Source organism: Danaus plexippus, chromosome 20 (assembly GCF_018135715.1).
Source record: "Danaus plexippus chromosome 20, MEX_DaPlex, whole genome shotgun sequence".
Classification (NCBI taxonomy): Eukaryota; Metazoa; Arthropoda; class Insecta; order Lepidoptera; family Nymphalidae; genus Danaus; species Danaus plexippus.
Genome location: NC_083550.1, coordinates 284900 through 312398, shown reverse-complemented (window position 1 = coordinate 312398; position 27499 = coordinate 284900). Strand labels below are relative to the sequence as shown.

Below are 27499 nucleotides of genomic sequence, written 5' to 3'. Positions count from 1 at the left end.
TTTGTTCTACTTTTGCCTCTAGTATACGTCACACTACATACGGAGAGTTTGTCGTTTCATTCATAAACCTACGCTGATAGTCACGTGTATGAAGAGTTACTGAAAATCTGAAAATCTAAAAAATCTCCGTATGATATATGACACAAACAAATCTGTAGGTTATAATGAACTAATACCTCAGTCTATTGTATATACCAATGTATGTTTCAAATATAGATACTATTGAGACGCACTTAAATCATACCAAATACTTCTATCTGTGTTAGAAAGTGTAGCATATTACCGAACGAACCTTGACCCTGTTATATTTATTCATAAGAAATAAATGAATGTCGCTAATTTTTTTTTTCTTTTTTCACAAAATAAAACTACTATATTTCTCTGTCAGAGTAATGAAAGAATAAAATATTTGTAATCTATCAAGTTTAAAAAAAAACAAATTCATTTTATATATATAAATTATTTAACTGTGATTAAATGAAGTGTAAATTATATTTTCTTTCAAAAAATATATCGAAATTAATTAGAAATCACAATATTTCAATACTACCTGCTTCCTGGTCCGTATATTAAGCCCACTTTGTAATACGCGTTACCATAATTATGAAGTTACATGCGATTTCTCGAAGGAACCTTATCTAATACTGTCTTATTTAAAAAAAGAACTTCTTCAGGAAAAGGCCTTTTCATTGAAAGTGTAATAGGGTAAAAAATATTTGGTCGAATTGAGAACTTAATCCTTTTTCAAGTCAATAAAACAACAGACAAAGTTACGCCGTATTACCTTACCTATATATGAATTAAATTTAAAATCCGCTCATACGTTCCAGACATTATTCTTCAGATTAATCAGAACAAACAGACAGATAGCAGTTGATCTGTCACCTAATTTTTTGTGCAATATTCCAATTTTCAAGGGTAGCTAACAAATTTTATGCAGCTGATCTGATTCATAATTAAATCACAAAATTTTGCTTTCCCTTATGAATTCCTAAAACAAACCAAGAGACACCTTTTATAAATAACATATCGTATTTTCTACTTAACGCCTTTTTAAGTCATTAATTTAAATTTAATAAAAATATACATTTTCAATATGACTAATTTAAGTTTTTAATATCACCATTTAATTAATAAGAAAAAATACCTTAAATATTATATATTTCTCATTTGTATTTTAGATTCTGTATTTAAAAATAACAATTACGGACATTTCTTTCAAAACGCACAGAGCTTCTTATGATTGTTATTTTTAAATATTAAAGCAATGTCACATAAAATTTTATAAAAAAATAATTATATCCTTTACTTTCAATTGAATGAATTTGAAGTGGAATCTACTTTTCTATACTTTTTTCGTGGCCGGGGAGAGAAATCCGTCACAACGAAGTCACGTCCCGAGTTGAACAACTATGAAATGAGTGTTCCGTAAGGACCGTTACAGATTCAGCGAATGACTTATTAGATTTGAAAAGATACAAGAGAGAAAATTAGAAGGCTCGAGTATGGATATAAACATACGTAATGTTTGTCTGAGCTAAATATATGTGACAAATAAAAGGGGAAGAAAAAAAAAATACGCGATTAACTTACAGAAGCAACGCAGATCAGATAGTCGTTGCTTGTCATTAAGAAAGCATAAAAAAATCATGAGATAAAAATTTAAAGCGGGGACCGGCTGAATTCTATTGCACGTATAAATTATAAAGTACGTGAATAATAATTTTACAGTTATTCGTAATGCTCGGACAAGTAAAAGGGATTAAGTAATCTCGACCAGACGCAATTGGACATAACCATAAAAAATATCTGTAAATAGACTTTTCATCGAATATTTGAAATTATATAAGAATTTATTGTTTAAAATAAGCGGACAGGCGGTAAGTAAAGCAAGGAATGCTTTTTTTTATTCGATTTATTTATTCAATCAGAAAATATAAGATTGGTCAAAATTTTTGATTTCACTTGAAAGTACAGGGTGTGCCTAGAATGATATTATATGACACCATTTCAGATCACATACACCTATTGAGCGGACAGACTTGTGTGAGATAATACTTATTCTATGCTATCGATACGTTGCTATCAAAGACCTTCTCCAAACATCAGGCACTTGCATTTTTCAATGAATACAAAAATTTTTCAAACAGTCCTAAGCACTTCACATCCAAAGGTAACCCATAGCATTAAGAGACGCGTGTCCTGTGCAGCACCAGCACCCTCCCTCGTAGTTGTTGGATGTGAACGTACTTTTTAACACTATAAAAAACACATACAAAATCTTTTGTAAACCCTCCGTTAACTTACAATATAAAATTATAAATAAAGTTAGGCAGTTGACTGATTGTAACGAGACACATAGCACCGTGATTGTAGCTTCAGTGAGTCATCCGTCCGAACGAAAGTGACTTCATTACTGGTAGATGTGTTGGTCGTTAGCCTTTTCTCGTTACAAATAGTAATTGTAGTATTTATTTTAAGATTCAGCACCAACAGCCACATCTTCTTCTGCCCGAACTTCATTCGCGTCCGAGTTCTCTTCTGTGCAATCCATTGTTTTGTCTTCTCGTACATCACTCTGTTCATCACTCTCTTGGCTGCCCGCAGCTCTATCCGCTACTTCCTTGTCTTCCAGAGACTTATTTTCTAATACTGCTTCATCTAATACTTCAGCTACGTCCGCTTCCTCTCCATTTTGTGTAACTTCTCCTACCTCTAGATCGCCTAGCTTTATGTTGGCCATGTTCACCGCCTGCAGGAAATTCTCCATAGTGTCATCGATCTTCTCCAGACATTCGTCGCGGTGGGCCGCGTCCTCGGCGTTGGATGTATTGTCCTGTGAATTATCTGTCGTCTTTTCCGTTTCTTTATCCTTAACATTATTCTTTTCTTGATTTTTCAGCGCTTGTTTCTCAGCCTTCTTTTTGGACTTCGATTTCTTCTTCGTTTCCGGTTTTGGAGATTCCTCTTTTTTGTTCGTGAGTACGTTCAGCTGATCCTGCAGATGCGCGAGACTCTGTCTCAGCTGTGTGCAGTTGGCCGCCATTGCATCGAACTGTAATTTTTATATAATTAAAGAATTTACTATTTGAATAGCATTTCAATTAAATATTTTTAAGTGAGTAGTTCGAAGTCGGAACAGTCTCTTCAGTTATTTTGATAGGATAATGTAATGTCGATATCATCCGCTATGTCCCGCGCATGTTTACCTTGGCGTTACTCATGGGAGTGGGTGCGGGCGGCGGGGTGGGGGCCGGCGGGGGCGCGGGCAGGGGCGGTCTCTCGATGTTGTTCTCCTTCAGGATGTTCAGGAGCGTGTTGCGATCAGCCTACGCGACAACAATATACATATTAATATACAGCACGTACTAAAAATTTGTTCCTTTGTAACCTATACAAGTTCCTCAGAACTTGTGTTTTGAATCATGTAGAAGGTGAGTAACGTCTCACATCCGAGTAGGTACGATATGTATTTATAATTACAATAACAATAAAATAAAAAATTAACAATTAAAGTATTATCGTGACATGTGAGCCAGCCATCTTTAAAAGGCTATTGTTTAAATTATTTAACATTCCTTGTAATACTATGAGTGTGTCCTGCAACAAATATGACCCCTATCAGAAGTAAGGTTATCAAAAAATGTCCCGTAAAATAATAACACCTATCAGAAAGCCGTTTCTTATCTTTCTATTACTTCGGCACTCTCTCTCAGTGTTGTGGGGGATTTCTTTACTCTTTTTTCTTCTCCTGAACTTTGTAGGTCTTGTTTTAATAAAATGTCTGATGATTTGTTACATGTTTATAACATATTCTACCAAATTCTATGCTGAGATTTTTAGCAGATTTCTAGTCTTTTTAGGTTAGCCTGGACACTTATTTAATTTAAACCCTGTTTTTGGTTATAGAGGCCATCCGTAAAGTACGTCACACGTTAATGGGGGAGGGTATCACCGAAGTGTGACGAGGGGCATGAGGGGCCCAATAGTTTTGTGACGTCACATATTAAAATTTAAATTACTAAACCGCAAAGTTTGGATGTGAATTGAAAATAAAAAAATTACCACCTTTATCTATTAAAAAACGTGTGTCGTCACATCTGGAGTGGGGGGGGGGCGGTTAGAAAAATGTGACAACCTGTGACAAGGACGGGGGGAGAGGCTCAAAAGTCCTAAAATTCGTGTGACGTACTTTATGGATGGCCCCATACTTAAAATTTTTCAAGTACGATAATACAGCACTGAACTCGGACTACGTCTCTACAATCTACATCGGTTAAGAGAATTTGGGAGCACATATTAGAATAAAACTATGTCTAACCCGAATATTAGACTATTAGGTTACTCTACAGTGGAAATGAATATGAAATATATTTTTTTATACACATATATATATAAAGGTATAGCTTAGCACAATATAACCTGCAGAGTTCTGCATAGCGCCTGCATGTGGGTAAGATGTTTGTTGGCGGCGGCAGCGCGCTCCTCACTGGCCTGTCTCTCCCCACACACACCCAATAGGGCACTCTGAGAGGTCTCCCACCGCTTCTTCCACGACAACGACTCCTTCTCCAGGTTCTGGATCTTCTTAGACATCTGAGAAAAGTATGAGTGAAAATCACACAAAAAAATTATAATCAATAAAAATTATTTTGCGTAGAATGAACTTGTGTTCAGCCCGGGGCGCGCACAGGTATGGGTGATTCGTTAGTGTTTTATTTTATTTAATTTATTTAAACACACGTCACCAACACAGAGCTCCCAGATGTAATTTTCCGTAATTCGTAGTTAACTCAATTATTAGATAATTAAACTCCGAAAATTAAACAAAATAAGCATCGAGTAGTACCGCTTGCGGTCACACTAGCTGCAAGGCGGCGTTGGTAGCGTCTTATCTTAATATTTCCATATATTTTTGATAGATGGCACTTTCATTAAATTTCAAAAACCACGAGTTATAACCTCTGTGGAGACCCGTATTGAGTGATGTGTATTTGTAAGCATATAACTATTTAGGTTTATCCGTGTTGTGTTTGGGGAAAGCAAAGCTTATATGCGTGTATGGTGTCACGTGACTGTACGCGGCTATAGTTCTAAAATAAATATATATTTGGACCAACAGTCTCCATCTGCTCCTTGAACCGCCCGAACACCTGATGACTCTTCACCAGAGCGTTTTGGAACTCTTCATATTTATTTTCATAAGCTGCCAGTTGTGTTTTGAGCGCCGTTTCAATTCCCTGATACTCCAAGATCTTGGCCTCGTACTGTTTCAAGGTTGTATTACTCTTTTCCAATTCCGCCCACAACACTTGGTTTTCAGCCTGGTGTTCCAGTGACGCCTTTTGCAGCTTAGCCTCAGATAATTGAGATTCTAAAGCCATTTGTTTCGCCATTTTGTCCACCTGGTGTGTGATAGTTATATTGTAGGTTAAAGATATTTAGCAATCTGTATTGAGGCTTTCAATGTTTTAAGAGTTGTATCCCTAAACATTCAATTCCTTCTAGAATAATGTTCATAAATGATTGTTATTGTAATTAATTCATAATACAGCATTCATTATCAGTTGTTTAACTCACTTGTTGTTCTCTCAGCTGGTATTGTTGCACAACACTTTTAAACTTTTCCGTCATACTGATGTTGTCGTCTCTCAGTTTTGTGTTTTTCTCTGTATTCTGTTGTAACAGTGTGGTGATCTCTGAGAGTGTGTCCTGAAATTTAGTCTGTGTCTCCTTACGACGCTCTTCCTCTTCACGGATCTTAAGTAGAGCTTCTTCCTGGAAATCAGTACATCACACACTAAAACACTTAAATCTACTTTCAGAGTTAGAATGTTAAAATAATTTAAATTCAAATAAGTATAGTGTTGATCTTAATGAGATGTCAGACTTGCGTGTATTCATTTTAATCTATATTTTTGGATTCCTGCATGGAGTAATCCAAAATTATTATTTATATTTAAGTGACAATGTTCGCTTTACCTTTATAGCCTTGTTTTGTTTCTGTAATTCCCTACAAAGGTTTTCCAGCTTGGACTTAACCAGAACTGTTTTGTTACATTCATGTTGCAACTGTTCCTTCTCCTTCAGCAGCACAGCATACCGCTTATCTGATTGTTTGATATAAAATTGTAGTTTTTTATTGTCGTCCACTGTCTGTACATATTTTTTGCAAACAGATGAAAATTTCTCTTCTAATGGCAATGAATTCAGAGATTTCATGAACTGTTCTACGATTTTATCATCTTTTTTATTACGGTCCTCTTTCTTTGATTTCTTTGGCTGTTCCTGTGGTGGAGGTGTTGCTGTATTTTGCTGGAAAAAAAAAATTATAATTTTATTAAAGAACAGAATGTAACACAAGGAGGATTTTAACCTGCAACTTCTAGCATATGTGTTCTAGTAATATATTTATTATGATGATGATATAACTTTAGTTTAATAAGATAAGACACAAGTTAATTTCACAACACAAACACGAACATGAACATGAACACGACATATGCATTGGTCTTTTAAATCAAAACTTACACACAATGCAATTTTGCAAATGTTATACTTATATTGTCATTAAGAGATGTATAATAGGCGTAACTGGTAACCAACTTAAAAGCATAATAACAGATTATGTTCCATAACTCTCTCAATATTGTAATTGGCGAGCAGAGCCCAGTAATATGTCCTTTTTTATTAAAACTTTGTTTATTATGTAACTGTTTAATCTCCTTATTTAAAATTGCTAATAATTTCAAAAACACATTTGTATTCTTATACATAGAAAGCAACAGTGGACTAACTTCACAGTTTTATATATATATATATATATATATGTTATTTCCTATTTACATTTTTATTACATTAGTTCTAGTTTATATAAAATATTAAAGCACATTAAATAAAAGTGAAATTAAACTACCAAAACATAAACCAAAGAAACTTTGGAACTTTACTATGTCATGGAATCAGGTTATCCTATACCATAATTGAACAATACGTAAGAACGTGCTTCCGGACAAAAATATCGTAAACATCTGTAACTGGCTTTGAGCCAAATGATATGTAGTCTACCTGTTAAAGAACTCGAAATAAAACCTAACGTTAAATATATAGCCGTTTAATAACTCTTTATAAATCAAAAAGAGTTAAAATATCATTCCCTTCAGCGTGTCTATTACTCCTAAACGTAAACTGATATTATTTTATATCTATTTTTAAATCGAAGCCGGATAAATAGAAATCTTATACTTACGATTGCTTTATTTTCCTCTAATACTTTGTCTCCGCTATCTTGGTTTACTTCCTCAGTAGATTCCATTATATAAATGATTATGAAATTTTTCTATTTAAATTACCTAAACAAGTAGAAAAAATATTTTAACAAAAAGGCATCAAATATCGCAAAGGGTGGAAAACGTTGACTTAAATACTTCAGTTCAGTAACGTGACAGTGTCGGCAGTAAGGTGAAAACTGATCTTTCAATATATCGATATAAAATTATCGATAAATCATGTATCACCATTGATATTATTAAATCAATATCATGTATTACATTTAGAGCCATGTAGATTAAATGTAAGACTTTCATTATATCAAATAATAATACATTTTAGGAAAAATCTGCGATAAGAGTTTCTTAACTACATTTTTGCACTTCAGGAATAAAATACTTTTAAGTTTATTTAATCACTATAAAGTAAAAAATTATATGCAGTCTACTATTTGCAAAGACAAGATAATGTTGCGAATACAACTTTATATATAAGTATAGTTGTATGAACAGGAATATAATATATGGAAGAACGAATGACAAGTTCTGTCAAGACGACAATGAGTTTTTAAATACACCAACTAAACAATGTCTTTCCTGCTGCACAATTCACAAATTTAAAATACATAAGCTTTATAGTTTTCTTCAAACCAAGTTTTGTAGATATTGCCTCAGGTCTAACATTATTCCGTTAAAAGTTGTTTGAGTATTATTTTCAGTAAAGAAAGTAATTAAATACTTTTAACACAATATTCACATTAATAAACTTTTTACTTGAGAACTCTAGTCATCTATAAAAATAGGTTCTGTCACAAAAAATATTATTAATATTATATAAACTGCTGACTATAGCAAATATTCTTCTCGAACCATATATAATTATTTCGCAATATAAATATCCGACTAAATCTAGATTTTGTTGATATCTGTAGTAAATGTTGCCAACATATTTATATGGAACTTATTCCATAATCAAAATTTATCTAAAGAATGTTGGGAAAGAACTATATTATATTGTTTTAAAGTATTTTCAAATATGTTTTCAAGGCGCAATTGGTTGAAAAAATATTAACTTTCTATTATTATTTAGAAATAAAAAAAATGAAAAAATAACTCATGTTTTATGGATTGCCTAACTTAATTTAAAATAGTTAATATATTTAATGTATAGTTTTAGTACAAAGTCTCATAAATTATGAAGAAATTCAGTACAAATTCCAAAATCATAGTTGCAACACTGCATTGTGACAACTTGATAGTATCTCTTTGTAAACTCATTCTATTAAAAAGGAGGAAACCGTTTGGAGGTGAGTATTATATATTTTATTTTCTTGGTTTTTTTTTTGTGGCTTATTCAAAAATATTTTAAGAATAAACGTTATGCCACTAATGGTTATATTAATTGTATGTACGTAACAGCTTTTAAAACATCAAGGCATTGTGATATTCGCCGGCCGGGATAATAGATAGGAGCCGTTATTTTTCAATGTAGGGTCAATGTGCTTTTACTTGCGTACGATGGGCGGATTTAACATATTTGCGCATTTACCGCAAAATGCACCTTTATCCTTAATGTTCAAATATGTACAAGTAGTCTTAATATATTTCGTGATTTAAGAGGAGCAGTCACATAAGTTAGATCGTTCTTTGTTCGGATTGATGTTTTATTTCAAGGAAAACTTTTTTTCTCTTGACATCTTTAAACTATCGCGAAACGTTCGAAATACTTTAACATTGTTTTCTCTTGATGTTTTCGATTTTCTAAATGAGAGAAATGAAAAAATCACAAAAATTATTTAATATGAATGCCAAACGTTTTTATCATCATGACTTAAAAGCCCAATTATGTTTATTTTATCTTATCTTTGCTATTATTTCTGTTTTCTTTTAGTTTAATAAAAATATATCTAAATTAGAATAAGATAAATTATAATGTCTGTTCTCAATGAATTTTAAGTTTGATCTGAAGTGTGTCGCATATGAGTCATAGTGTAGATCTTACCATTGTTTTAATATTGAAGAGAAGCAAATCATTAATGAACTTATCTGGACAAATATTAATTTAATCAATGTTATATCCTGTGTTAACGTAACTTTCCTGTAAAACTTATTCATAACATTTGATTGAAAAAAAAATCTATATGCTATACTTTTTGAAAAACAATTACCAATGAGGTTTCTGAATAAATAAACAAAAAAAATAAAATAAAAGTTCAAAGGATGACAAAATATTATTCTTATGTAGAAGATATTTTGTAATAGGCCTAAAAACTGTATACAGGAAAATGTGGTAGTTTCAATTTGTTATTGAAGCTTACCAATATAAATAATAAAAATATTGTTTTGTTTTAGTGACAGTTTTATACTGAGGGTTATGAGATTGTGTTAAACGTGTTTGTATTAACACTCCTTTATCATTTTGTGATGTGTGTCCGACTGCGGCATCTTAGCTCTCATTTCAACGTATTATTTCAATTGAAAGGCTCATTCTTTTTACTATTTTTTAGCTATTAATTTTTTTATTATATATTGGAAAACATATAGCTTATGTTACAATAAATTATTCCATAAGGTTAAAACAATTTGCCAGAACATTTTTCACAGTTATTTTGACCTGGAGTGTATTATTAGATTAGAAAAAAAAAACAAATATAGCAAGAACGTTAGCTATCTGTGGTTAATATCTGTACAGCAACATAAGAGTATGAGCTCTTTTCCTAAATGCTTTAAGGCATTTTTGGCATATAAATAATCCAGTATAGTTGTTTTACAACAATCATTGTGGAGGTTTTTTTTAAAAGTTCAGTTGTTAAGTAGGTTATTTAGCTTCAAGATTAGTTTTATAGTGTCCCTTCCTTAAATATACTAATACTATATATATATGTGTATGTCTCTATTAAAGTAAATCTAAATGTTATATTTTTTCTTCAACACTTTTTCATCAGATTCTTTATTAATATATAAAGTGAGATTTGCTTTATTTTTCTTTACAGGTCTGTAGAATATTTTACATGTTACACTAATATCCAAAAGATTTTAACAATATACAAATTTTCAGCGTCTCCTGGTCTGGAAATATATAAAACTAAACTATATGTATATACATATATGTGTTTGTGTGTGTGCGTGTATATAACATTAATCAAACCCTCTCTATAATTTACATAAACAATACTATAATAATCGTAATATAAGTATGCAGTGACCTCCCAGTTGTCCATTTAAGTATTTAGTCTAACAAGGAAGATTTTGTAATACCTATCCTTGTGATACCATATTTGCAACACTATCATGTTTCCTGGCTTCATGTAACTCTACACTGTAACTAAATAAGCTTTTCGTCTGTATTTACGTATCAATCAAGCCTTAGAATGTCCGATTTGGTATAATCCGATGATATTTTTTGTCTATATTGTGCTTGTACCTATTTGTTGCTGTGGTCGACCAGTAGTCTCCAGTATAGCGGCCCGTAGCGTCCTATAAAAGCCATTGTTATTATCTAATGAATCAAAGAATATTAAGTGAAGTCTCATACATTCCTAGACACAATCGGGCCAATCACTGCATCCGTCTGTTGAGCGACCTTGTCGTATTGAGATTCACACGCGTGATTCTCTCCACTCTCCGTATATGTGATTGTTTCCGGTTTACTACTAGGGTTGTCACTATATTAGTTATAGTTCATTTGCAAACAAATGTATCAATTTTTCTATACTATTTGATTTGTTTTTTGTTAAGTGAAAACTGCTGAACGTAATATTTTCTCTCGAACAGACTCAAGATTTTCCGCAATAAATAAGCGGTCATATCAGCGAAAATCTTAAAGAACAAAAGAGAAGAATTAACAAATATCATGGGTAAATATGATCCGATTATTTTTTATACAAGTGTTTTGTTTGAATATTATTTAGCTTTTTTATTTGTGGGGAATCGGTGAATTGTTTTATTTTTTGTTTGCTTGTAAAATGATTGGCAACACTTAGTTTTTGATAACATTATTTGAATGCACCAAGTTAATGATTATATTAAATACAACTGACAGGAAGATGGTCAATAGTTTTGCAACGAGTGAACGACCGCTACGGTCAATGAACATTTTTACAATTGAATTTCTCTTCTAATAGCCGACCGCATGAAATACGCTTCCATCGACGCCATCTATTGAAATCGTGAAAAAATAACTTTCTACAATATGCTTTCACATACAATTGGTTTGGATGAAATTTCCAAATAAAATTACAAACTAATTACTTGCGTATTAGACTTTCCCTCAAATTACCCTAATAGGTATGTGTTGGTATTTAATACGTATCACTTTCAATAGTTAATTTGCCTGTAATATTATTCTTGAGTACTTAAGAACCAAAATACAAACAAATTATAATTTAAGTCGTTGCCGGAGTATAAAGCGAGAGAAGCTATAAACATTGTTGAAACTTCGCACGGCCTGATTCTCATACTTGGAGATCATACCATATTTTTCAGGGTTCGATTGGAAATAGTTTTCGAAAGTACCGACCTTTTTTGCAATATTATGCTATGTTAATGAAATGTATCGCATTTTAAAATCTAGTATTGAATAAAAATAGTCACTGACAAGTTTCGTGGCATTTAGCTGTATATATATAATATAAAACAAGTTGCTTCCATCATTAAGAAATATATTTAGTACTGAGATCGTTATTATATTATTTGAATGCAAACGAAGTGCGGTTTGACCTGAGTCTTATCGTAAATGAATAAGCTGATATAAATTCATGAGTCATACTGTAGTTACGCTCCACCCTTTATATAAACGTACAAAATACGTCTAGAAATAGAAATTACTTCTGATATTTTATTAACGAGAAAATTATTGGTTCATAGTGATTCATCCATTGTAATAATAGATTATCTTATGACTATGGAGGTTTTTTTAAATATTTTATACGAGTACAGGCAATAAACGTGAAAGAGAAAGAGACAGATAGTGCAATAGGACAGAGACGGAGTAGTCTCGAAGATTTATTTTAAATACATGTCAACAATGAACTTTGAGTTAATGGAAAATAGTAAAAAATATATACGTATTATAGAGGTTTTTAACGCGACTTCAGTTTTAAATCCACGTTTGGTGCAATGAATCTGTAAATTATTTAAAAACGTTTTATTTTGATAAATTGATTTACTCCTTTATATACTGTTAATTCTTAAAGTTAAATGTTTGATTGGGTCTCCAGGACTACGATTTTATTACGAATTTTCAACGTAAAAGTAAATGCTGCGATACGTAACTTTAGAGTTTACGTGCAAGAATATTAAAGAAATTGTTTCTAAAACAACACAGCGTGGTCAGCTATTATAACGGTATTCGACGCTGACTTTACACTTGAGATGACTCCAGCCACCAGTCACTAGTGTCTTATTAATAACAGTACATTATATGTATGTATGTCTAGGTTTATATTAAAAATACACTTCCAACACGCTTCGTATTTACTTTAAGTGTGCCTGTTCAATCTATTTGGGGTTCAAGTAGTTTTTTCAATAGCCTTTAGAGTGTTACTTGTATAGACTAAGCTTTTTACTACTGTATACTATACCTCACCTTTGTTTTTAGACGCACCTATGATGTGTCTGCTTTATCTCTTAAAGGGTTATTTTTGGCATCAATAGTCGAGCCTAGTAACAATAATTATTGCTCAATTGTTATCTTAAATAAAGCAAATGTTTGGAAAAATTTTTGACCGTTCATTTTAATAATATAATTATCACTAATTTATCAAGGCGTAATTAATATAGTTGTTAGTTTGTTCGTCTGTATAAACAATACATTATTCAGTGTTGGGCGTCGGAGCAGACGCATTGAAAGTTAATATGGAAGTACCACCTACCCTTATAGGTACGGCGAGTTATGACATTGTATTATAATATAACGGATATAGGAAAAGCTAAATGGACCTATGAATATTGTTTAGGGAGGACGACGTGACGTCAAAGCTGACTGCATCATTAACCATTAGTGCGAGCGTGACCTCGACTTCACACTGACAGTGCTAACGTGGTCAAATCATAACGTACACTCATATTTTATTAAAGATAACTACGAAACTTTCAGTTTTGTGTTTTGTATATTCGATCTGTATTCAGTATCAGTTACCTTACTGTAAACAGCCTCGTTAAGTTTTAAGATTTAAACCGAGATGTTGATATTTGTCCTACAGAACAGGTATTATTTACACATGCCGTTATATTAGACTTTATCTTTTTAAGTTTTATCGAGATATTAAGTTTTCATATTTATTGTAGCTGCTTTTACACACACGTGATCATTATCCTTCCGCGTCGTTAGTGGTTTTTATAGAAGTATATTTAGTCGAGGCTTATACACAATAATTGCTGCCTAAAACGAATTTAACCGCTACGTGTGGGTGACATCAAACTAGACCGATGTCTGATAGCAAAGTTTTTGGGCGGCTCTTTTGTCTGGCAACACGTCAAAAAATCGATACCTTCACAAAATATTACTTCGGGAATAGGATATGTTTACGATATTAGTATATAAGAATAATAAAACTCTGTAATGATGGTAAATTATGTTGAAGTTAAAAGAATTCACATTAAATATGTCTGTATTTTTGTCGCATGCGAAACTATCGTGTATTCTGCTGTTTACATGAAGCGGCTTTTGTGGTTCATTGCACCTGTCCCTCTGGTAACAGGTGGCACCCCTCATTGGAAAGGATCAATATAACCCCACCAGTACGTCGCCAATTATTGGATAAAGAATGTAAATTGTATACTATTACGACGGGTTTTTCGTCCATGAGTGTACAAAATGTGTTGCTAGGCGCACGCTAGTCGATCATTACAACTTCGCGACTCCTAAGCAGAGTTTTTGCTTGCATTATGCGTTAGTACCAATCTGTACCAAACCACAGATAAGCTTGAGGCATTATATATATAAGTATTCTGTTAGTATATTCAATGTTCCTATATTGACGTATTAAAATCATGTCTGAATGTTAAGTTCGGTTAAAGGAAACGTAATAAATAAATTAAAATTAGCGATCATATTATTGTCATTGTAGATCTTATTAACAATGGTTCGAGGTGAATAACTTAGACACTATATGCATGTGCATGAAGTATTGTTAGCTTTAAAGCAAATGTTACGTTCCAATATGAGCCGGCGCGACGGCTAGGGTCGGCTGCATGTGTTCAGGGTACAGATATTAGGTATATCGTATATGATTGGTAGACAGGGTAGGTCTCGGGTTATGGTACGACCGACCGTGGATAATTATATTATTTACAGTATATAAATACAGTTCCTTACTTCACGTTCATTATATATAATTGAGGAAATCGCTGTTGTATTTTTTATAGTTCATACATATGTATATATCTGTAATACATAATCATTAAAAGTGAGTGATCTCTCCAGCTAACAGATCCAACATGACTTCAACTTCTTTCAATGTGGGTTTGAATGACGGCGTGCGTTCCTCGAGCCGGGTGCTTCGCCCCCCCGGCGGAGGACACACGGACATCTTCGGCGGGGAGCCCGAGCCGCCACGCGGACGCCGTCCCGCGCCCGCCCTGGTCGATCATATACAGCATGGTTGGTGAACATTTTCCCACATTTCGATTAGGGTTCAAATTGTGTTTGACATCTTTAGCGCCTGATTAATTGCCTCAAGTGTGCCAGTATTATGCTCCTACAGAATAATTGTCCCAAACCCCTGACGCAATCATTAAGTATGAATTAATGGGTAAATTTTTTTTAGTTACTAATATGTTGTTTAAATTTTGTGGTAGATAAATGGAGAGTCCTGTCCATATAACAGGAAAATTCGCTTTTGCCTGGAACACGTCTACATGATACGTGCTAGATAATTTGTTTAGTTATAAATAAATTTTCGAAACAATAAATTAAGGAAAATAGGAAATAAAGGAGAAATTTTAAATTACATCTGTATCTTATTTATATATTTTGTTTTAAATGTTTCACTTCATATTCCAGGTCAAGGGGACGAGCCAGCCAGACCCACTAACGGGGCTACGACCCCGAATCAGAACGGTCAAGCGAACGCTCCAGTCCAGCCTTCTCCGGTGGAAGCCCAACCGTCGCCCGTGGAAGCTAAGCCCGTGGAAGCCAAGCCCGTGGAAGCGGTTGAGAAGTCCGCCAGCCCCAAGGCCGTGACTCCCACTGAACCCAAAGTAGATGCCCCGAAACGCGTGCGAGTGCCCCCCGGCGGCTTCTCGTCCGGCCTGTGGTAACCGGCCGCTTCTCACCCTGACGTGTCGGCTCGTGTTCTGGACATTAATATGTTCGCAGACACTCCGCGCCCACAGTGTCGTGTCTCGAGTACAGTTGCATCCTCGGACCCCTCGGATCCTGTCCGTCACTCTGAACGCACTAACAATATATCGCCACTAGTAACTAACGTCGTCATTGCCGAGCGCCGATCTCCTGGAGCTCGGTGTTTCGTAACCTGTAACGTGCCGATACTGTCGGGTGTTGTGTGTGTACATATTAATGCGTGCTCCGACCCTAGAGGTCTCCTGTCAGGCCGCGGTCCGCTCGGTTCGTTCGAGTCCTCGCAATACTTTCCTTACTCTCGTATTCCTTTATTGACTCACTCCGCAGTCAAGGGTTTTGTTTAGTTTTATCGTTTAGCTTCCCGCGGCCTCCGCCTTCCTCCGTCACAATGTCGATGTGGACCGAGCGTGTTGTTTTAAAACTTGTTTGAATTTATGGCATAATATGTGACGTGAGACGCGTTCCACTGAGATTTGGGTTACTCGCTGGCGGTCATCCCATTACATACATCCGATACACGAAGTGACGAAAAACCGGTGACGTGACCGACTGTTGTCTGCGAATCGGTTATAAATTGAAATGTTATCCGTCACTCCCCACAATGAGTTAGACGGTTGTGTCTCCAATGAGTTTGTAATGTTTCTAACGCCAATGTGTGGGATGCCGAGGTGGGTGAAGCCCGCTCAGCTAGGACAAGTCTATATCGAAAGCTTCGAGAAATGTGATTTTAAGTGGCTTTGTTAACAGACTGACGTGTGCCTCAAATTAAAGTACTTAACATTACTGTAGCAACTTTCTGTAGCGTTTTTTATTATTAGTTTTTGTATGCCTGTGCTGGCAAATGCGATTATGTATATTAATAATGATAATTGTATTTTTATATAAATTAAAATGCAATAAATAATAATGGTTGTTTTATTTCCAATGGCCGCAGACATTTTAGTTCATAAACAATAATCCATATAAGTTGGGAATGTGTTCAAGGAGTCCGTATATGTGACTTCCTCTAGGTCGTTAGTCTGGAAAGGATCTGTGTCATTTATACTCTGTAATGTCAAACGAAAATTACATCAAAAAATAACAATGACGATATTTTAGAGACAATTAAAACTTAATAAAAAAACAGACAAAAATGATCATTCATGTTCCATAAAATTTTCAAATATCTCAAAATTTCCGTTAGCAATCTAATTCCTAGAAGTAGACAGGATTCATTACAACCGAAGCGCAATAAGGTAACTTGAATGTGAAGTATGTTTTCCTTAAAAATATCTTTTGGGATTATATCTAAAATACTTAAGGAAAGGTTTAATTTGTATTCTAAACTTCCTGATTTATATTACCAATAGCGCTCACTTTTTTTACCTTACAGTGAAATCTAACGACACCTAACCTAAACCATGTAAAGTTTTTTAGTGTATAAATAACAATGAAAAATTACTAAATTTAATTCATAATTATAATTAAAAAAAACAACTTTTTTAATATCTCGAGTCTCACTCATAATGTCAAGTTTGATTCCAAGTTCGTCATTGGAAGTGAAGACGTGGTGAGGGGTCAATACTACAGCAGAGGAATGGACGGATCAGGCAGGCAGTCTCGACTGCTGAGTCGATTGTTGGGAAAGTTGAGAGGAGAGAGTCGCCACAGCGCTCTGGACAAGAATTTCTCATTCTCCTCCACCGGGTACATACATGATACAACCAATTAACATTTTTAAACTTTCCAAACCACATCTTACAAGTTGTGAAATAATTCAATTACAAAATATATTTTGTAATTATTGAGCAAATCGACTGAATTTTATTGAAATACGAATATGTTCTTCGGACTTTACTCGCGTATTCCATTATTACAATGTGCTATGAAAAAAAACATCCGGATGACATAGTTCCATTAAAGGTATACCTGCGAAAAACTAAGTTAGTTAGGATAAGTATTAAGAATATTGTTCTGTGGATGATCTGAACAATAATTATATCGTATTATTTTTTAGAATGAGTGAGAGTATAGGTTGTGGGAGCACCAACGACGAGGAGTCGGGTCTGAACACGTCCGAAGCGGCCGGGGTCGGTCCAGGCCCCGCGTCCAGTGCGACCACCATCGACGACGCGCAGTTCGCTGCTAACATCGACTTGAGGTTGGACTGTTGTATTACTTATTTGGCTACATCTATGATATATCGAAATCTCATGCAATTGCTCAGAGGAAAAGTCCTTTGATGTGTCTATAATGTATACAATTTTCTTGTATTATTTATTTAATATTTTTTTTCCACATGAATCGACATATGTATAAGAGGTGAAATAATATATTAATTTATGACAAGGATGCCTTTTCTTTAAAACCCTGAACCGTAATCCTAAGGTACGGTGGACAATATCTGACACCGGAACAGTTGCCGGTATTCTGCAGCCAGCTTCATCATTTGGTAGAGGTGATCAGGAATATACAGTCTTACGCCAGAGTCACTGGAGAATATCCGAGGTGAACGTTTGTTTTATGTTATTTACACAAAACTGATAGAAGTCAAGAAGAGATTTTCACCTACATCAATAGGAGTTTTTTCCAAACGTGTTAGAAGAAAGGAAAAGAGAGGAACTCTAGTCTTTCGAGTAGAAAGGCACAAGTGTTCAGTCATATTATTTGAAGTCACTGGTCGGACGCTGCTATAGTTATTTTAATTTTCTGTAAATTGATGAAAGTACCTATAAACGAGCTGGTATTTCGAGTATAATCAAGGTTTACCGACTACAAATATTTAACGTCTACGAATGCGTCGTGTAATGTGAACGTTATTATATCAGTGAACTGGAACGCCGTTTGGAGCGTGAAGCGCGCGAGGTGTCCGCCCTGGCCAGCGAGGCTCGCAACGCCCTGGAGGCAGCCTCGCGAGCCAAGCTCCAGAGGAAAGCGTTACGCGCACAGAAGGTTGCGCTCACAGCTAGATTGGCCAGGCTCAGGGACTCGGGTGAGGACGACACTACGAACATTGACACTTTGATAAAAATTCTTAGTTCGCGGACACTATTGATTATATTATCATATTATAAAGAGTAGAATCTCTTGATTGAGATAGTTTGGAAGTTTTCTTTGAATAAACTTCTTTCTGATGATGAATCACATTTTCAAAAATGTGACTAAAATTCACCAGTGATTTGTTTGCCTGCTTGTGCTTAATGCTTCATAAAAGTCAAAATTCGTCTGTCAAGTCATTCACCGCTCACTTTTTACATAGGTTTGTCATGTTTGGAAACAGTAGTAACAATGTAACTTGTCGTACAGTAAAAAGCTTATGTATTGAGATTCATAAATAAATCATCAGAGTTACGTGAGCTGGAGAGTTCAGTTCGTGCCTCTGATCGGAAGCTGTTTAAGAGCTGGGAGGCGGTCAAGGACTCCAGCGACCCGGCGAGCTTCGAGCCCCTTATTGAGGAAGTTAGGGTGTGTTGGACACAAAGTTATTAAGTTATTAAGTTATTACATATTGTGATATAAGAGTTCTTGATATGCTCGTGTAGTAATTGTGTTTTAATCTTTTTTCTTCTTCGTCAAAACAAATTAAGTGGATATATTTTAAAGAAAAGCTCCCATTTTATATTCTGCATCGTCTCACTAACCGCTATTCCTATAAACACGTTATGTCTACATATATTGTAACCTGGGTGAGCCCGTTAGTACCGCAAGCAAACAAAAAGTCCTAAACTGAGCAGTAATTAGTTGATTATAATTTATATGTGATGACAATGTGTTGGTGTTATAATATAATATATAGTAATTGTATGCTTATTTTTTATTTTGAGATAACCTTTATGATAAGTGAGATGAAGGAAAAAAGTTTTTCAAAATATTCGACTCAAATCGTTAAGGTTTAAATAACTGGACTAATAAAAATCGTGTTCCAGGGCAAGCAAGCAGCTCTGGAGTGTATGATGCGTTTGATAGAAACAAAACGAGCAAACATATCCCGTCCTCCCACGCCGCGACCTTTACCGCCGCCACTCCCCGACGACGAAGGTGCTGTACACTGATAATGACCAACTCCTTATAACAAGAACACATTCATTAAGTCGTTCCCTAAATATTCAACATTTTTACTTTCAACAGCGATGAAGTTTGATACCCGGAAGCATATTTTTTGTTGTTGACATTTTGTTGAATTTTAAATTACGTATAAAGTTTAGGCTTTTACACTTTGTCTAAATACTTCTCGTTACGTATGATTTGCGTATATGTAATATGAACAAGATTTTCTATAAATATAAAGAAAAATTCTCTCATAGAGAATCCTAGACAATATTAACTTGCATATAATATTTGGACTTTAAAACGCTGCATGTACTGCAGTATATAAAAATTTATAAAGGATTTATACTATCAGATACAATTCAAACGGCCTCCGTCCGTAAACGAAGTGAGACACGTCGGTACAGCAGCAAGAGAAAGAGAAAAGAATCGTCCCGCGAGCCGAGATCGGTGCCGCTGTCAGGAGAGTCAAGCAGACACAACCCGCAGCAGGTTACATTATTATAGTTTAGTTGTTTTTAAATAAAACAATATCAAAAACCATATTTTTTAATATGGCAACACTACCTAGAACTGTTAAAAACATTATTTCGAAAGATGTTTTCATATACTAATATCAATATTAAAGGCTTTGGTGCATGCATATTTTCTTTGTGTCAAACACATAAAATTTAAGACCTTTTTGAAATAAATAATACTCGAGAATAGAAATCAACTACCATGGGTAAGTTATGACATAGTAACCTCTATACGTTGACAGGTGACGCTATACATCCAAAGCGCGGCGCCACTGGGACTGGAGTTGCCGCGCGCCTCTGTCAGAGATATATTGTTCTTCACCACAGATTGATTAATATATTTTATGATTGTGTTATGATTCAATTTGACAATTTAAAATTTAATTACAAGAAAGTTATGCATAATCAACTTATTTCAAAATATGTTTTACAATGGCTTGATTAACCTGACCACATATACCTACACAATTTCATTACTATTTTATTATTTATTTGTTGACGAAAAAAGTACAGAATACATGATAAATACAATCATTAAGATGATGGGTGCATGTTAAGTACAGGACAGAATATTTATTAAAATTTTTGATCAAAACACATTAATACTGCATATCTTTGTACCAACGAAGGAAAATATGAATGTTTCAAATTCAGTACGATTAGCTAAAGTTTTCATTAACACACTACATACGGAGCAATTAAAGTTTTTAGCACGATATACTTTACTACAAGTACTAACGTAGTTTATTTAATGAGAGAAGAAATTTAACTGGTTGCAAACTTGTGCAAGCGCCAGAGAGGACGTTGTAATATGACATGCGATAGGTGGTCGTAAAAATTTTAGGGCGATATTGTTTTGATCACAAAAAAGTCTTTTTACTTTTTAAAGTTTTAATTTGCAATTGTATATTTAACTTGTTTTAGTAAAAACAAAGAGATGATATCTTAAAAAAAGAGGAAAAAATGTGGGGCTTAAATGAAACTAGTGTTATTCGGATTTACTACGCGGATTTTATTATTTAAAAACTACATAATCCCGACGTTTCGGTTACTTTGCAGCAACCGTGATCACGGGCAGACGGGCAGACGAGGTGTCTGCCCGTCTGCCCGATTATGTAGTTTTTAAATAATAAAATCCGCGTAGTAAATCCGAATAATACTAGTTTCATTTAAATGAATACTCGCGAAAATCTTAGATCTCATAATGTGGAGCTTGGATAAAGATATGCAGAGTTAAAACTTTATGATTAGTTTAATTTTGCAACCTCACACTACATGCCACGGCGTCACCGCTATCATTCAAAAGCCTGGGTTAAAAATTTAATGTGCGCAGATTTATTAATGAAAGAAAGAAAGTTACAGCAGTCCGATCAGAACTCACATCTATATATTTTATAAATGTATCCACCACCTCTGAGCCACGAAAGTACCTTAAAACGATAACGATCTGTTCATGACAACTAGCATCAAGAGTTTCATCGACCATAACAGCGACAAATCCTTATGTTATCTCGACGAACATTACAGACGCGATAACCCCGTGAATGAGTTAATAGATGTTAACTGTACATGAGACGTACATTATATTTCCATCATATTTAGCTAATAAATTATTAAGTTCAAGAAAATTACCTTTATTTAATGATGATCTGGATTCGTCCAGACCGCGGAAAGCTAATTTTTATTTACTTAGAAACCAAACTATAGCCGTCAAACCTTTGAAAATGTTTCCATTCCTATCAACATTCGCGTTGTGCCTTTCGATGTCTAACTGAAACTGTTTATTGAAACTAAACTATTTTTCCCAAAATTTTAGAACTTCAATCAAGAATCTACATAAGCGTTTTTCTCTCAGTTCATGATTCGCAGAAGCTTTATAGAAAATATTTAAATCGGAATATCCGGTGGAGATCCAAACATTCTTATTATTTATAATTATTTGAAAAAAAAAACAAGGAAAACAAAATAACTTCTTGGTGTGTACGCAACCTGTTAGCTAATTATAACTACTAACTAATACCTTCTATTAAAACATCGAGTATATTTTCCTTTTTTTGGTTAAATCTAAACTGGCCACCACCCTCCCTTATGAAATTAGTTTAATTTTATCAGCAAACGACAACATTGAATATTTACTCGTAATTTATTTCGATGGAACACACATGATCAGCTCATTCCTATAATTTTCCATAATTCGTTGATAAATTAACTAATTAACTTGAGAAAACTCAGTCACTTGTGGTTAGAAAAACAATAACAACAAAATGGCGAAAAATATATTTGAACGGTATACCAACAAATTAAATAGTCCCTTTTTTAATTTGACAATCATTTGACATTTTCATTTGACAAACTCAGTTTCCATTACTTTTTAACCGAACAGGGTTAAGGAAGCAGTGCTTCTCGAACACTAAACGTGCTGAATTTTCGCAGATGCACATGCAAATATTTTTTTGCATTTAACACGAGCTTAGTAGAACTTCGTCGACAATATTTGCATGAAGAATATGCCCAGAGTAGTTGTGCTCACGGCCACGTTGGCTGAATCATAAATGAAATGACATGTCTGTAAACATTCGTATTGAGTAATGTATTAAAAGTATACAAGTGAGAATTAAACAAAGTAGGTTTAGTTGTTGTAATGGTAAGGTAAGCAGAGCTTATTTGCATATATGGTGTGCACGCCACTGTTCTATTAGATTAAACTCCAAATGCTCGTATCATGTTAGAGTGCTTTCATATTTTTATTTCATTTTTCCTAGTTATAAGGTATGAACTTTGTGAGTATCTAGTCCTATATGCCAATTTTATAATTAGAAATAGTAAGATTATATAATAGTAATTTTATACAGGGTAATTAAATTAAAAAGTAATTTGTATAAGCAACAAATAATAAGGCAAGTATAAAGGAGAGGATGAGAAAGAAATAAAATATAAACTTATTAAAAGACTAACCGTTCCGTCAAGCCTAGTCTAGAACTATACTAAGGAAGCTGTATGTCATATTTTGGAATTTGGACGGTAACGGAAAATCAAGTGAGAAATACTAGTTACTTTATTGCTGTTATACTGTTATTGCTTTGCCTCGCGAAGCTAAACACCGATAGTTTTCAGCTCCTCATTAAAACACCTACCTTGATACTATCATGTTCAAAAATTTATGAATGAAAAATTAGAAACCTCATGTTCACTTTGACGATGCAAAACTTAAGCAGTAGTCAGTACCTACCTAACGGGCTTTATGTGTCAATTGTCAGTAAAGATTTTGACAATGTCAATGTTTAAGTATTAACACAGGTCACAGACTGGAACGTTCAAGATTGACTAAAATTCTGTGTAAAGGGGTATTTTTATACCTATGTATTGTTAAGATAAAAGGGCCCTTTTACCTTAAGACAGTTTCATATGTTCTTTTTAGCTAAAATAACAATTATATATGAATATAGTTGTGAAGGAAGTCGAATAAAAAAACAAAACCTGCTTAGTCGTGTTTTATTGAGGAATGCTATCCAATAATTCTGTCTACGGCTTTATTAACAAAAGTATTACATAATATACTTAATTTGTGTAAAATAATGGCGTATAAGATCAATCTTTCTTCTGTTCAGCTGGTGCTGCTCCTGCAGGGGCGGGTGCGGGGTCGGCGCTGGATTTTGCCTGTCAAATTTTAAAATAATTAAAATTTGATTTGATTTAAAATAATTAAAATAATACAAAGTGTCATAAATCAAAACAAACTGTGCCATAAATAAAAATGTTGCCATAGGTATTTTAATTAAATGATTCATAAGTCACAGCTATCAAGAAATTGAAATGGCAGTGCCAATTAATTTTTCCGCCACTCATGATTAATGGATTATAGATTTGTATTATCCACGCTGGAGTTGTTTAGATTATTGGATTTGTAATTTGATTTTAATAGAAATAGACTTTCTGTTACGTCTATAGCATCGAATTTTTTAAATTATTAAAAGTGAATAGAGGCGTATTTTTAAACTTTAACGCTGTGTATTTTAAAATACAAATTACTTTTAAGTAGCAAATCTGTTATTTTCATGTAATAATAAATTAGAAATTTAAATAGGCTTTGGAAATATGTTTCAAAAATTAATTTTAATAATAAGAGTACTGGTTTATTGTATTTAAAATCTGATTTTAAAAGGCAAACTCAATTTAGTGAGGAAGTAAGAATATACAAAATATATATTAACGTATTACTTAAACTAAATTTCTTTTTGTCTGTTAAAACCAATTTCAATCTTAATTTAAGGAAATCCTACTTATGCATATAAATCTCAATAATATTTAAAAAGATCAAAGATTTTCTTTAGTATATGGGTTTGAGTTGCTAAACACTAAATAGCTAGTAGTTTAAAAAATAATTCCTTATATTAATATTAGTTAAGAATTTGAACACGTTTCGTCATAATTAAAAAAAATACTTTCATCACAAGTGAAATAAACCTTTGTAATAGCATTAAATTAGGGTTCATAGTATTTTCTATACGATTGGATCACAACTAAAATATAAATACATATATGTATATATATATATATATTTGGCTTTTAATCAAAATCAGGAATTACCTCTGCAGCTGGTTGTGCGGGCTCAGCTGGTGCCTGGGCGGGGGCGGCGACCACTTCTTCCTTTTTTTCTTCATCAGGAGCTGGAGCAGAGCGGCTGAACTGCATTTATAAGATAATATTTTATAATTTTTTTTTCAAACGTCGATTCTATCAAAATTTTTATAAATGAATTACCTGTACAGCCACAAACGCGAACATAAAGACGACAGCTAGAAACTTCATTTTGATTCAAAGACAAAACGCTAATGAAAAGAGCAACTGGAACTAAGTGAATATATAAGCGAACGACGGAAAAAACTGAGCTCGAATCAAAATAAACACTGATTTACAATCCGTCTGTTTATAAAACAATACGGCGGAACAATTAAAATCGTTATCGTTATATACGCTTGTTTTCAATTTCGAATCTGCCAATGAGTGGCAAATTACCTTCAGCTATGGTGAATTTTATTGCACGTGAATTTATAATCGACTTTCCATGTCAATAGTAACTTTTAGAAGACACAGGTTCTTCAGTCGTGGATGTCGCACACCAGCTAGAGATGGTAAACATATAAGTTATTTCGAACACTTCCATCGGAATTGTACTCAATATTTTTTTCACCCACTTCACTGATCTTATATAACAGTTAGAAAGTTGAAAAATGTTTTATTTTTTTCCTAAATTTTAACGTCTTTTCATACGTCAGAGCTCTGTAATTTTTAAATTCATATTTTCCGATGTTTTACTTAACTTCATTCGTGAGTTCTTTGGATGTAACGTCTTTTAAACGTAAAGTCCTGTAAAATTTAACAGTTTTAATAATACTGTCTTGTTGGGATCTTCCGGGTCTACATAGATCATAATGAAACAAGTGGTCCTTAGGGATCTTTTAGTAGAAAATATTAGATTACGCTCAAAAATTTAAAGAAACTAAGTAGACTAAGGCGGTGTAGAACATTTCGTGTTTTGTTTAACTATACAAAGGGCCAGTTCACCTGGAGTGTTTGTTCTCAGTTCTAGTTCCACAATTTTTATTTGACTTCAGCTTAAAGACCATAAAGCTTTCAATGGGAAGCCTTCCATAATTGTTTGCAAATTTATATAGTGAGAAGGTTTGGATCTGTTGTTTATGGTACCCCGTAGCCGATTCGATTTTACTCTTAAGTCTATCATTGAATATATGAATAGAAAGTTTTCTTTGCGAACCCATGAACTGTGCAAAAAATTCTTCCTTCTGAGGGTTTCCAGAAAACCACAGAATGAAGGCTTTTAAGCATTGAGTGCAGAGGCGTCGTTATTGGTCAAACTCGCACACGTTGAGTATAATCATCAGATTAATGGTGTACTTGTTTGATCATTTAAACATAACAATAGCAAATTGAAAGAGTTGAAGCGATTTGACAAATTTTAGAATTATTAGAGTATTTTAGAGTTATGTTGATTTTAGTTTGTACTGTATATTAAAATCATCCATAATTCCAATCAAATACACCTAAATAATAATAATATTCCGGACTACTTTCGAAGTTTTCGTAGCGATGTGTACCAATGCTTAAACATCAAGTTTCAAGAAAATTAACCGATATCATAAAGATAAAAACGAATCAAGATAAGCGTCCAAGACCGTGTCATGGCTGTAACTTAATATAAGAGTTAAAGTAGTTAGAGGAAACTTGTCCTAGAGAAATATAGCAAATATTGTATTGCTGAATTATTTGGGACCATAAGCTGAATTTTATACCTTACATATCTAACATACTTAAAAACTCAGTAAAATTGTTGGATTATTCCAAGAAACATGAATCCATAAAAGGACTTCAATCAAAATAAAATTTCAGTTCAAGCACGTGATATGAAGCAGACTGATATAGAGTTCTATGGGACAAAAACCTCACTTCAATTACATAACAGGCATCTAAAGAATAAAACAGTAATATTAATAACAAAAATATCATTTAATCAAAAAGGAGAAATTAATAAAAACATTATCAACTTTTCCCAACATCACGAGTCTTGATTGGCTCTACCTGAGGAGATGTTGAAGGATATGTTTATATAACTCTCTTTTCATAGTATAAAAGTAAAAACTTATAAAATTCTAATAATTTTCGTTAAATTACCAGTTAACTGGTTATAGCTGTTTCATTTACAGGATGGCAAAACAAGTCACGGAGATTTTGCTACTACAAAATAGCAGGAATAAAAAATAGCAATAAATATTTAAAAAAAAGTATTAGGAAAATTTCTGTTTAATAATTCATTTGATTAAAATTGATGAACCAGAATAAATTATTGTAGTGTTTTGATATATAACAGTAAATTTTCTGTATTGAAAATTGTTTTATATTGAACACGGAGTTTTCAATAACCTAAATTTAACATGTAATTCAAACAGCTTTTCATATATATTAAAGAAAGGAAGAAACCGATAATTTCTGTTTCATATGATTATGTAAGAGTGGATAAATATATATGGATATTGAAGATAAAACGTGGCTTATTCCCCTGTGCCATGTCTTGAAGCTTGACATAAGAAATAAATAATAATAGCGGATATTGCTTGAAATCCGCAATCCTAAGCATTTAGAGAGAATATAACTACAATTTTTTTATATCTTATTTGTTTCATCTATTAGCTTAAAATATAAGGCCGAACATGTCTCAATTCAAGATCAAAAAAAAATAAAAAATAATAGAAGTTCTCTGTATACAAATATTATTTAAGAATTGGATTATTATTATTATTGGATTAAAGCAACCGAAACAGTGTTCTAAAAAAAATGCCTTTCTAGCCCTTGGCTAGACCTGTTTG

At 33.5% G+C, this 27499-nt stretch overlaps 3 protein-coding genes and 1 long non-coding RNA gene across 5 annotated transcripts; 2 read left to right on the top strand and 2 right to left on the bottom strand.

Annotated features, from left to right (window-relative positions):
- Positions 1-1897: 1897 nt before the first annotated feature.
- Positions 1898-7453, bottom strand: LOC116773896 (gamma-taxilin). The gene is made up of 7 exons (XM_032666463.2): positions 7250-7453; positions 5983-6315; positions 5581-5778; positions 5121-5405; positions 4423-4596; positions 3210-3329; positions 1898-3055 (listed from the first exon to the last, which is right to left on the bottom strand). The coding sequence occupies exons 1-7, from the start codon at positions 7313-7315 to the stop codon at positions 2477-2479; spliced, it is 1755 nt and encodes a 584-aa protein (XP_032522354.2). The 5' UTR covers positions 7316-7453; the 3' UTR covers positions 1898-2476.
- Positions 7454-8498: 1045 nt separating this feature from the next.
- Positions 8499-16480, top strand: LOC116773895 (jupiter microtubule associated homolog 1-like). Of its 2 annotated transcripts, XM_032666462.2 has the most exons (4): positions 8516-8575; positions 11043-11125; positions 14695-14871; positions 15274-16480. In XM_032666462.2, exons 2-4 carry the CDS (start codon positions 11122-11124, stop codon positions 15528-15530), a joined length of 438 nt encoding a protein of 145 aa, XP_032522353.1. In that variant the 5' UTR covers positions 8516-8575; positions 11043-11121; the 3' UTR covers positions 15531-16480. The 2 variants fall into 2 exon arrangements, with proteins under 2 accessions (XP_032522352.1, XP_032522353.1); XM_032666461.2 differs by lacking the exon at positions 11043-11125 and having other exon boundaries at positions 8499-8575.
- Positions 16481-16638: 158 nt separating this feature from the next.
- On the top strand, positions 16639-20530 carry LOC116773940 (uncharacterized). The gene is made up of 9 exons (XM_032666528.2): positions 16639-16808; positions 17099-17259; positions 17570-17713; positions 17941-18060; positions 18381-18544; positions 18899-19017; positions 19479-19590; positions 19955-20091; positions 20360-20530. Exons 1-9 carry the CDS (start codon positions 16716-16718, stop codon positions 20447-20449), a joined length of 1140 nt encoding a protein of 379 aa, XP_032522419.1. The 5' UTR covers positions 16639-16715; the 3' UTR covers positions 20450-20530.
- Positions 20531-22668: 2138 nt separating this feature from the next.
- On the bottom strand, positions 22669-25072 carry LOC116774190 (uncharacterized). Its single transcript, XR_004353748.2, has 4 exons — positions 24879-25072; positions 24705-24803; positions 23252-23774; positions 22669-22683 (listed from the first exon to the last, which is right to left on the bottom strand). It is a non-coding gene; the product is annotated as an uncharacterized LOC116774190 (long non-coding RNA).
- Positions 25073-27499: the final 2427 nt, after the last annotated feature.